At 32.0% G+C, this 12,922-nt stretch overlaps 1 protein-coding gene across 1 annotated transcript; it reads left to right on the plus strand.

Moving 5' to 3' along the window:
* Positions 1 to 1,959: 1,959 nt before the first annotated feature.
* On the plus strand, positions 1,960 to 2,778 carry LOC145029523 (uncharacterized). The gene has a single exon (XM_078978035.1). It carries the CDS (start codon positions 1,960 to 1,962, stop codon positions 2,776 to 2,778), a length of 819 nt encoding a protein of 272 aa, XP_078834161.1.
* The last annotated feature ends 10,144 nt before the right edge of the window (positions 2,779 to 12,922 follow it).

A 12,922-nucleotide genomic window follows, 5' to 3' on the forward strand; every position in this document is an offset into this window, starting at 1 on the left:
ACAAGAATCCTTTTATGGACCCACTGAGGAACTATTAACGCCATGCCGCTGGGATGACAATCTTGAATTATTATATTTATACACACTTATTCAAGAAAGGCTTCTTGATACAGAAATACATTGTTTTAGAACACTTTCACGTTTATTAACTTTAACTTAATAAAAATTTATTTTTCCGATCATAATTCATTTTCTAAAACGTTTTTCAGAAAACTTATTACTGATTTGTCCTTATTTAAATAAAATTTTATAGAACATTTTTAGACAAAACTGTAAATTCGGTCCTTATGGTTTGTCAAAACCTTTGGATTGAGTCCAAAAAGTTTCTAGCTTGCACCAAAAGGTCTAAAATCAAGGTTTTCATGGGTTTTTAGTCCATTCCATCATTTTCCGTTTGTTTGGAGCCGCTAGTGCCATCACGTGCCCTCCATGTGAGGACATTTTGGTCATTTTAGGTCCTAGCCTCCATTGCCGCCACTTCAATTAATAAGATTGCAGACTGTACTCACTCCTTCGTCTTCTACTCATACCTCTTTGGATTCAAACGCAAAAACCCTAACGATCGTCTGCAAATTGGCTTGTGTTCATGCTTTTGAAAATGTAGGGACTTAGAAATGTTGGAGAGATTGTTAACGTTCAAGAAGTTTATGGTAAGATTCAAACTTTGAAAAAACTCTGTATTTTATGATCAAGCTTCAAACTTTGAAAAACTCTAACAATCGTCTCTTTCTATTTTGAAGATGGTTACCCCAACATATTCTCTATTGAACTTCATCAAGGAGGGAGTTTCACAAGGTTTCCAAATATCAGGTATATTAATGGCCAAGTAAGGCACTTTGATGTTGTCGACATTGATGAATTTTTTGTTCATGAACTAGACTTGATGATGAGAGAATTAGGGTATGATGGTACTGAAATTATGTATTGCCATTTCCGTTTGCCTAATGAAGGATTTGACTTTGGACTCCGAGCATTAGGTAACGATGATGATGTGCGTAATCTCTCACGGTATGTTACCCATAATAACAAAATGATTAAAGTGTACACAGAGCATGGTCAAACGAACTTGCTTACATATTTTATGTCCCCAACTGGTCCAATAAGGGTTATAATAGAAGACATGGATAATCAGGGTCCTTTTAGACCATCATCACCTGTAGTTGCTCATGAAGTGGTAACTCCAATCCAAATTGATGTTGGTGAGGGTGATTTAGGGTTAACATTAACCTTATACAAATCAGCAACACCTGAATTTAGTAGGTCTAAAGGTTGGAAACATAGTAAAGGGGCATCGTCTTGTAGTAGAAATCTTAACTTGGATTGGGAAGGTGGTGAAAAAACAATGGCAAGTGGTGAAGTTGATAAAGGTAAGGGTGTAGAAGGATTTGCAGATGAATTTGTTGTAGTTGATGCAGAAAAAGAGTTAAAAAAACAGATTGATATGAATGAAGAACTTGACATGAACAAATCCAATGGTGAGGGTGTAGAAGGATTTGCAGATGAGGGGTATAGAGTTGTCATGGATAATGATCCTCAAGGAGTCAATGAATTTTCAACTAACATCAACATAGATGATGAGTTAATGACAAACTTTCAACCTTTCGAAGGGTTTGAAGACCAAGATAGCATCCCATTTAATGGGTTTGAAGGCCAAGATAATATTCCTTTCAATGATGAGTGGGGACAAGAGGAGCCTGATGACATTGAGCTTGAGAATCAAAACATTGAAGATGAAGATAGTGACTTTATGATTGATGAGGAAAACATAATTGAAGATGTTGAGGTTGACATGGAGGATTCAATCTAAATATTGATACAGAAGCAGAGTTCAATGGATGTCAAAGTTTGGGTGGTCAACGAAATGAAGATAGTGATGAACAAGAGGATTTGGAGGTAATTGATAATGTCGAGTGGGATTCACTAAGTGATGACTCAGGGGACAACAGGAAAAGAAGAGAAATGATCAAAGAGTTGGGGAAACAAACCTTATGTTCTGCTGGTGAGGTGCACAAGGTAGCTTTTCATATTGGGCAGAAATATAAAGCCAATAAAGAATTGAAAGATAAAATTGACCTGCATACTTTAGAGACACGGAGGAATATCTCATTCACAAAAAACGACAAGAGTAGATTAACAGCTGTTTGTGATGGAACTGTAGTTTTAAATGCAAATGAGGTAGGTGGACCTACCTCTGGGAAAAAGGTAAAGGGTAAAGATGTACACTCAGATAAAGTTAAATGCACATGGAAACTTCATGCATATAGGTCAAGTGAACAGGACTATTGGTTTATTAAGACCTATAATCAGAAACACATCTGCCTCCAAACACGAAAAATCAGATCTTGCACAGCAACATTTATTTCCAAACGTATTATGGATCATATTGAAGCTAATCCTGGACTGCCTGTTTGTGCCTTACAAGAGCAACTCCAATCAACTTATGGAGGTAGTATTTCAGAAGAGAAAGCATTTAGGGCAAAAGCATTAGCCACCAAAAATGTTGCGGGGGATTACGTAAAGCAATATGCAGCTTTGAGAGACTATGTACTAGAGCTACAAAAGACAAATGAAGGTACAACTGTAAAGATTGATGTGGTTTCTGAACCTGTGGTTTCATCCCCAACCAGGCAATTCAAAAGGATATATGTGTGTTTAGGTCCTTTGAAGAAAGGATTTAAGGCAGGTTTGAGAGAATTTTTAGGCTTAGATGGAGCCTTCATGAAGGGACCTTTCCCAGGTCAAATACTAAGTGCAGTTGGTGTTGATTCCAACAATTGAACCTACCCATTGGCATATGCTGTTGTTGAAAGTGAAAACACTTCAAGTTGGAAATGGTTTCTTCGGTGTCTTGCAAAAGATCTTGACTTGTATTCAAATTCCAACTTCACCTTTATCAGTGATAGACAGAAGGTACTATAGTTACATTTAATATTGTATACTAGATTCATTACAGACTAAGGCTAATTACTTACTTTGTTTTAGTGAAAACAGGGTCTTCTACCAGCCATAGAACAATTGTTCCCTAATGTAGAACACAGGTTCTGTATTAGACACATATACCAGAACATGAGGATCAGATTTGAGACTACAGAGTACAAGGAGTATTTTTGGAGGTGTGCTACAACCACCACCATACCAGAGTTTGAAGTTGTAATGGTAGAGCTAAGGAATTATGACATAGAAGCATATTAGTGGCTCTTGAAAATCCCTCCACATCATTGGACTAGAAGTCATTTTTCAGGTATTTTCTCAATTTGTTGTCTTATTTTTTATTATAGTATAGATATACACTAACTGTTGTTTTGTTAATGAACTATTAGGAAGGGCAATTTCAAACATGTTATTGAATAACCTTTGTGAAGTGTTCAATAACAAACTTGTTAAAGGGAGAGACAAACCCATTATCAGCTGTTTGGAGTTCATCAAAGTACCTTATGAAGAGAGTATGCAATGTGATGAAGGTGTTAAACAAGTGTCAAGGTCCATTAACTCCAACTAGTACTAGGATTTTGGAAGCAAACACAACACTAGCTAGTAAGTATCATGCACGATGGAATGGGGTACAAAAGTATCAGGTTAAAGGTCCATGGAATGATCAACATGTGGTGGACATGGAAAAAAGGGAGTGTAGTTGTAGAAAGTGGGAGCTTACTAGAATTCCTTACAACCATGCAATTGCAAGCCTAAATGAAATGGCATACAATAATGAAAATGTGGGAGAACTCTACACCTATGTGCATAAGGTGTATTGGCTTGATACATGGAAATAGATGTACTCCTTCAAGGTAGAGCCTAGCAAAGGTAGAGCCATGTAACGTAAGAGTGACTGCCCAACAACTCTTGTGCCTCCACCACACAACAAAGCTATAGGCAGGCCAAAAAAGAAAAGAAGGATTACAACAGAGGAAAGGATTGAAATCCAACAACGTAAGAGGCAAGCAAACAGTCAAAGTCAAAATGATAATGAAACTCAATCACTGAGCAGGAAGTTTTTGACTGTGACATGTAGTAAGTGTAAGCAAAAGCGTCACAATGCCAGGACCTGCAAGGCCAAAGATGGGAATTGATGTTTAAGTACTTTTTATGTTTGTGAAGACTTGTTAATGCACTTTAGTTGGTACTTTGTTGCCTTTTTTTGGTTCCATTTTGATAATATACGTTGATGCCCTTTTATGGAACAATGTACTCCAATGTTTTGATAATGTACTTTAATGCCCTTTGTTGGTAATGATTGTGTTTTGGCATTTATCTGTTATGGTCCCCTTTTGGTAATGTTGTTTGTTATTTGTTTATGTTGTACTGGGAAATCATGAAGATGTTATGGCAATGTACTTAATGTATGCATGTAAAACCATTACAATTGCATATTCAAGCGTAGAGAAAAACCATTACACTTGCATATCATGTCAAGATCAAACTTTTATAATTTCATATTCATAAAAGGATAAAATCATTACACTTCCGATTGTCATAAAAGCATTACATATACAATGATCCAAAAGACAACACTTACAACATATATAAACCCTAATTAAACCTTCTAGCACCAAAAGACAACATTTTTAAGTGGTTATTACCAGTTGTACTGTGAAATCATGAAGATGTTATGGCAATGTACTTAATGTATGCATGTAAAACCATTACAATTGCATATTCAAGCTTAGAGAAAAACCATTACACTTGCATATCATGTCAAGATCAAACCTTTATAATTTCATATTCATAAAAGGATAAAACCATTACATATAAAATGATCTAAAAGACAACACTTACAACACATATAAACCCCAATTAAACTTTCTAGCACCAAAAGACAACATTTTTAAGTGGTTATTACCAACAAAAAAAAAACTAACCTCTAATTCCTATTTCCAAAATAGCACAAACAACAGAAACAAAACCCACGAGGCAAGCAAACACATCTTCAGCTGACCCACTTCAACCTCATACCTATTCATTGTTCTCAACAGTCCTGGTATGATAACAATTGATCGTTGACACATAGGGGATCGAACCACCCCAAAAATCCACATTTGGATCCCTACAAGAATACATTAACACATTAAAGTAGAAGAGTTATTGCATAACTACTGAAATATCATAACCTAATATGAGTTTGCTTACCATTTTAGGGCATGCATAGAAACGACGACCAGGGTTTCGTGAGGTCCATGATGTGACATCCCCAAAATCACGGCCAGAAAAGACCGATTTTGTTTATGCTTTATAAAAATCAGAGTACTTCATTTTATAAAAAGGTTGCGGAATTTGTTCCCAGAAAAACATGGTAAATACGTTATTAAAACATTTTCGAAGAAACGTATTTATTTCATTTTAAAACGTTTGGGATGTCATCGTTAATACAGGAACATAAGCATAAACAGAACTTACAATTATTCACACTAGTGGTCTACATCTCTTTAAATCTCTCAGTGTAATGTCACTTCATATCAACACCTGTGATATAAATAAACTGAGTGGGTCAGGTTGGGAAACCTGGTGAGCACATAGGGATTTCAATCCCACAATGTTATACCATATATATAGTTTAAAATTCACAAAATATACAATTTCACCATACATATATATAAACAACTCTTATCCCACCCCGTCGATCCTCGCAACGAGGCTATCCATACTCTCGGACCTAAGATTAGTCGTTTTACCTACTCCATACTCTCGGATCAGAAATGAACGAATTTACCAAATCCATACTCTCGGACTAGGGACGAATGACTAATCCATACTCTCGGATTAAAGATGAATGATTATGCCTAATCCATACTCTCGGACTAGGAACAATAGCTAATCCATACTCTCGGATTAACGAATGATTATGCCTAATCCATATTCTTGGACTAGGGACAATGACTATGTCTAATCCATACTCCCGGATAAGTGACATATACTAACTTCTATTCTCTGAGTTTAACTCACTTGTACTCGTAAGAATATACTACCCAATATTCCTCATATTTAATTTAGGTCTACTCTTTATCCTAAATTATCAAATATAATCAGGTATGTTCTTTAACACGAATTTCAAGCAACATCAATTAACTCGCACATAAACATATAATTAATATTTCAATCAATACTTGTATTAAAATCATGTTCATGAAAGGGACTATGCACTCACCTGAGAAGGTGGTGACTCGGTACTCGGACAGCGCTTCATTTACTTTAAAATAATTTCCTTCGACGAAACCTAGTATTATCACCAATAAATTTTAGTCTATTATTTGCCGAGACTAATTAATAGTCTAGCTATTATTACTATTATATAAGCGTTAAAAAAATACTTATATAACCCATAATAATAGCCCAAGTATTTATTATATGTTCTTAATAACGTTAATATAATTAAATAAAAACTATATTAAAAATAGTGTAGGCGTAGCTCACTTACAGCGGGTTTTATAGAAAACCAGGCTTTGCTTGGAGCAGCGTTTCCGAGCCGAAAAGCTCTTCTTCTCGGAGCCGTCGAGCACTCCGGGGCTTCCGCCTCGTGCTAGGGAGGTTCCCTAGGCTTTTCGGGGGATTTCGGGGCTAGAGAGAGGTTCTAGAGAGAGAGTAAAGAGAAGAAAAAATGGGAAAGGTGTGAAGAAAATGAGGGTGGGAGAGGTGGTATTTATAGGGTGAAATTGGCTGAACTTGGTGCCACATGTCACCATCTAGTGGCAAGACTTGGGGAGAAAGCAATGGCCAAGATTGTGCCACATCACCCATTTTCGCACAACACACTTCCGACTTCTAAAATCCGTAACTTTCACATACGACCTCCGTTTTTGACGTTCTTTATATCCACGCGTATGTAAAAATAATATCTACAACTTTCATTTTGACTCCGTCGGCTAATTCTCGACCGGTCTTAAATTTAACAGTACGAGGCGTTTAGACTGTTAAATGACCGCGAAGAATTCGTAACTCCTTCATACGGACTCCGTTTTCGTCTGTCTTTTTACCGTTGAGTTCCTATTAATGAGATCTTCAACTCTCATTTATTTCACGTAAGCCAAAAACCGCTCGAACTAAAATTCGAGTTTCGGGCTGTACACTGCTAAGCCGAATCTTAGAAAAATCATAACTTCCTCATACGAAGTCAGATTTGGGCGTTATTTTTATCGACGCTCTTAGTTTAACATATTCTACAACTTTTGTTTAGATTGCTAAGGCTAAAAAGTCTTCTATCGTAAATTCACTATTTACGTCTTCCGGTGCCGTGCCGGTTTTGCTGTAAAACTTCGGCGGGCCATAACTTCTTCGTTATAACTCGGATTTTGGCATTCTTTATATGTACAGAAACCTTGTGACATATTCTAAAACTTGGTTAAGACTATTCATTCTAAATAATCTTTTGTTGAAAAGTCATTTTTGACCCCTATTGCCTCTAAATTGACTAGCCCGGATCTGCGGGCGTTACACATGAGGTTCGCACAACAGCAACGTTCCCACAGAAGCAGAGCACCATTTTTGAATCTCGTAGCAGTAGAAGTAAATGAGAGACGAAGAAGAAGAATCCCTTTGAGAGACGAAGAAGAAGAATCCCTTTTTGCTGCTTCTCTGTAAATAAAAATGAAGAAGAAGAAGAAGGGGATTGTGTATGAGTATGTATATAAAGGAGAAATATGATATTATTTAAAATAAGGACCTAAAATGACCAAAATGCCCTCACATGGAGGGCACGTGATGGCACTAACGGCTCCAAACAAACGGACAATGACGGAATGGACTAAAAACTCATGAAAACCTTGATTTTGGACCTTTGGTGCAAGCTGTAAACTTTTTGAACCCCATCCAAAGGTTTTGACAAACCACAAGGACCAAATTTGCAGTTTTGTCACATTTTTATCTAAAATTATATTTTAAAAATACATATATAATTATAAAATTAAAAGATGATTTTTTTTTTCGGCCTATGACAAAGCAATGACTTGAGTGAGTAAGGAAGTATGACGTTTTTATCTCGACGAAGAGTTACTAATGTCTGTCTTTTCTCACGTCGTGTACTCACGTTGTGTACAACTGATCTTACATATAATTATAAAAATAAAAAAGAATTAAAATATTATATTATCTTCATGTTTTTTAACAATCAATACTAATATTATTTTTATTATTTTGGCAAATATTTTCTAAAGATATTTTTAACTATAATTAACATCTACTCTAATAACTTAAGGTTTTTTTTATCACATGTCATTTTCTCCTTTATTTGGACACATGACATTTTCTAAAATTTTTAAATTTTCTATTTTCTACTTGTCATTTTATTTTATTAAATTAAAATTTCATATTTAATATGTAAGGTGATATATATATATATATATATATATATATATATGGAAATTATTTATTAGAAATTGTTTATATATGTAATGTATTCAATACATTAAATCTACTCTAATAAATGAAAGTTTTTTGTCACATGTCCTCTTCTCTTTCATTTGGACACATGCATTTTTTAAAATTTTTAAATTTTCTATTTTCCACTTGTCATTTTATTGTATTTTTTTTATTTTATCAAATTAAAATTCCACATTTAATATGTAAGGTAATATATATATATATATATATATATATATATATATATATATATATATATATATATATATATATAAAGTATTTATTAGAAATTGTTTATATATGTAATGTATTCAATACATTAAAATCTCATTAGTTTTAACAATTTAAAAATTTTCTCATTTTTCTTATAAATTCAAACTTTTCAAATTGTTAAAATTTTGTATTTAATTTTTTTTAAATAAACTCATGTAATACATAGGTCTCACACCTATATATATATATATATATATATATATATATATATATATATATATATATATATATATATATAGAGAGAGAGAGAGAGAGAGAGGGGTAAATATTCAAATAAGAATAAAAAAAATTAAAAACCATATGAATCATTGTTTTAGCTTATAAATAAGATATATTTATAAATTCTAACATGTTGATTTTTTTTTAGTGGACAAAAAGCAAGAATAACGATATGGTCATTTTAATAACAAACAAATTGGTAACATATTAGAAAGGATCAAACACATTATCCTACATTTCTAAATCTCCAACGTATGAACACCTTCAATTCTCCTACCAACACCAAGACCCACCATTATCGGCCGCCAACACCGTCATCTGCCACCACCTCCCCCATAATTGTCTCCTATCAACGACAAACTACACCTCTGTTTGTCGTCTTTGGTGGTGTGATTCTCTCGCTTCTCTTTTGTGTTTTTTGCTTAAATCTGATTAGATCTAAATGATTCCGATGATTTTTTACCATGTCTAGTGATGTTCTTAGGCCATATTTGGTCAGATTTACAAGATACACCTTCTAATATATAACATCGTCTTCAGATCTATCATCATCGTGTGACCGTCGCCTCTTGCCACCGTCGTCAATCTTACCACCACCAACCGTCACCTTTAGATCTATAACATCCGCCTCAGATCTAGTCAAATCTAAGATATTCTATTCTACATCTAAGATTTATGCCTCCTAAATAATCTTCATTGCTCATCACCTGCTCATCAACTCCAGATTTGTCGTGAACCACCATCACACCACCACTGTCGACCGTCACTTCCCTCTCTCCCAACATATATGCTCAGACACACACACACACACACACACACACACACACACATATATATATATATATATATATTCAAGAGTTTTGTTCTATTTCACAAAGGATTTTGTTACCTTCTACCGACGACATCACACCGCTGACGCCCGTCACCACTACCATTGATATCTTCTCAAGGTGTCTGATGTACAAATTAGGTTAGATTTTATGTATATTGTGCTTATAAATATGATATGTCTTATGCACACAATGTGTCTAATAAAAATAATTGACCTTGTGTTCTATTTTTTGATCAGTTATCTGTTATATGGTAGAAAATTTTATAGATACAAGTTATAAAAACAATATGCACATAAGGTATTTGATGAAATTCCTTAATGAAAATATTATATAGTTTAAGTTGTGAATTGGTGTTTAAGTAGTCTTTTAAGCTGTGAAGTTAATGCTTTAATCTTTTTTTTTTGTTAGTGTTTTCTCAAATAATGTGAAGTTAGTTTTTTAGGTTGTTTAATGATTCAACCATTTAGTGTTAAAGTTAGTTTTAACTGTGAATGAATGAATTAATATGTTTTAAGTTGTGAATGGCCGGGTGGATTAATATCTTTTAAGCTATTAATATTATAAATAAGAGTCAAATTGTTTTATAAACTATAATGATAGTAGTGAAATGTTTTATTAATCCAGTGATGGACCTTTGCTTATACGATATATGTGTGTGAAAATTAAAACTCAAGACTTTGTTGGCAAAAATTAAGGGCGTCTGATATTAAATTAAAAATATTAAAAGTTTTCAAGGCAATAGGTAATCCAAAACTACAAATTAAATTTGAACAAATAATAATCACTTCTCATAGTATTAATACTTTAAGATTCATTTAATATGAAATTTATTAAAAAAAACATAAAAGCTGCCCTTCCCGTTGCTTATAAGTCATGACAACGGTAGCTAAATGGTATCTCCAGGTTTCACATCTTTAGTTCTCTATTTAACCATTTTTCACTCTCTTGACTTGCTCTTATTCATTTATTTGAAAACTTTATTGTTGTGATTAATCAAAGGGTGTGTATTGGTCTATTACCCTATGCCTACATGTTACATAACCTATCATACTTTGACTAATAAAGTAGATGTAATCGCTTTAACTTATCAAGTAGATGTAATATATATATATATATATATATATATATATATATATATATATATATATATATATATATATATATATATATATATATAACAGTTGTTTTATCACGTTAAATTTATTAATTATATTGTATAGTCCATCGCATGTTAGGATTTATGAATTTATTTGTTTATTTTACTATTTTTTTTCTTTTGTATAGAATAGTAACATTTTTATAATATATTTATTTTTTATTATTTGTATTTGTTTTATTAGCAAACGTATTACCGTCTAGGAATCTATTATTTTTCAAATGAACAATCTAACCATATTTGTCACCATTGTTCTATAACCGACGTTCATAAAGTACTAATAAAGTATTAATTAGTCGATTGAGTTGATACAAATAAATATAAATTTTTGATATGTTTTTATTTTAAGTATTTGATTCTGGCCCCCCTAGTTCTAATCTCATGTTTCGTTTTGTATTAAACTGTGAATTAGTGTGGTGCACGTAAAATATTTTTATAAAATGCTTTAACAAAATCATTTATGTTTTTTAAGCTATAAATATTGTGAATGAGACCTAATAAAATTATGAATTAAAATCTTGAAATGTATGTTTTAAGTTGTGAATTAGTGTTTGAACTAGCCTTTTAAGTTGTGATTTGATTATATTAAGTTGTGGGTTGGTTGTAAAAAATTGTGAATTAAATGTGTTTAGTTGTGAATTAATTGTATTAGGTTTGTATTAAACTATGATTTTTTTTATAAATTTTGTGTTTGCTTCTGAAAAATAAGACTGAAGAAACATTATATACATATATGATTTTATTTACTTTTGAATGAAGTGTGTAAAACTTAAATTATGAATATTTGTGTGAATAAACTTTAGAATAGGCACTAGCATATAAATTTAAAGGTATATATATATATATATATATATATATATATATATATATATATATATATATAAGTTTTAAGTTTAGAATATGACTGTGAATGTATAATTTATGTGCATTAAATTGTGAAATTATTATATTAAATTGTGAATTTTGAGTATTGAACTGTGAATTGATTGTATTAAGATGTGAATTTTTAATTAATTTTATGTTAAAGTATGAATGATTTATGTATGAATGGTTGTATTAATTTTCATGTCAATAAATTTTTGTGTTATACAGATATGTAAGAATGTATTAGTTTTTATAATTATTTTGCATTAAACTCCAAATAAGTAATTTAATTGGTTTATTAAATTGTGAATATAATATTTAAGCTATTAATCAATGATTATATATACATATCTGATTTTGAAGGAATGATGATGACGACGGTAACACATATGGTTACTGATGACATGCAGTAATTGGTGGTGGTGGTAGATTATGGGTTTAAATTCTTTAAATATGTGAATTAATGTATACTTAATTGTATTATGTTATGTTGTAAATTATATGTATTAAACTAAAACTTGACTCCATTAAGTTGTACATTTTATATAAACTTTATGTTAAAATATGAATAAATGTTTGCATGAAAATATTAAACTGTGTATTATTGAAATAATATGTTTATTAAATTGCGAATGTAGTATTTTAAACTGTGAATATGTCTTATACACAATATATTTTTTAAATAAATCTACAATTTAGAAAAAAAAGCGCAAATTGAATTTATCAAGGCATAAATCTGTTTTTAATTCAGATTTTGTATAGTTGGCTGCAACAAAAAATGGTATCTATTAAAAAGAATTACCAAACGAAACAAAAACTACAATGTTTGTTCTATTAAACTGTGAATACGACCAAATAATGACGTTTAATTTAGTGTTAGTTTAGCGGTGGTCCGACGACGGTTCGACATTGGTCCGACGGTGGTCCTACGACTGTCCAACAACAAGTGGTAACTAGTTGCAAACTATAGAATGTAAATGTTTGGTTAATATAATATTAATGTTTGATTCGTCCAAAATGTCATTAATAAAACAATTTAGAAAATGGTTTATAGGGTTCTTAACCTTTTGAGTTCTCATTTGAACCTTTCTCTCTCTTTCTTTCTCTCTCTCTCTCTCTCTCTCTCTCTCTATATATATATATATATATATATATATATATATATATATATATATATATATATATAAGGTTTCAATTGCATGTTTGGCTAAACACACTGTTTTACATGATT

Source organism: Lactuca saligna, chromosome 2 (assembly GCF_052625555.1).
Source record: "Lactuca saligna cultivar CGN05327 chromosome 2, ASM5262555v1, whole genome shotgun sequence".
NCBI classification, from domain to species: Eukaryota; Viridiplantae; Streptophyta; class Magnoliopsida; order Asterales; family Asteraceae; genus Lactuca; species Lactuca saligna.

What these genes read in the sequence shown, in the direction of transcription:
- LOC145029523 (XM_078978035.1), top strand. Translation starts at nt 1,960, where the DNA reads ATGATCAAAGAGTTGGGGAAACAAACCTTATGTTCTGCTGGTGAGGTG.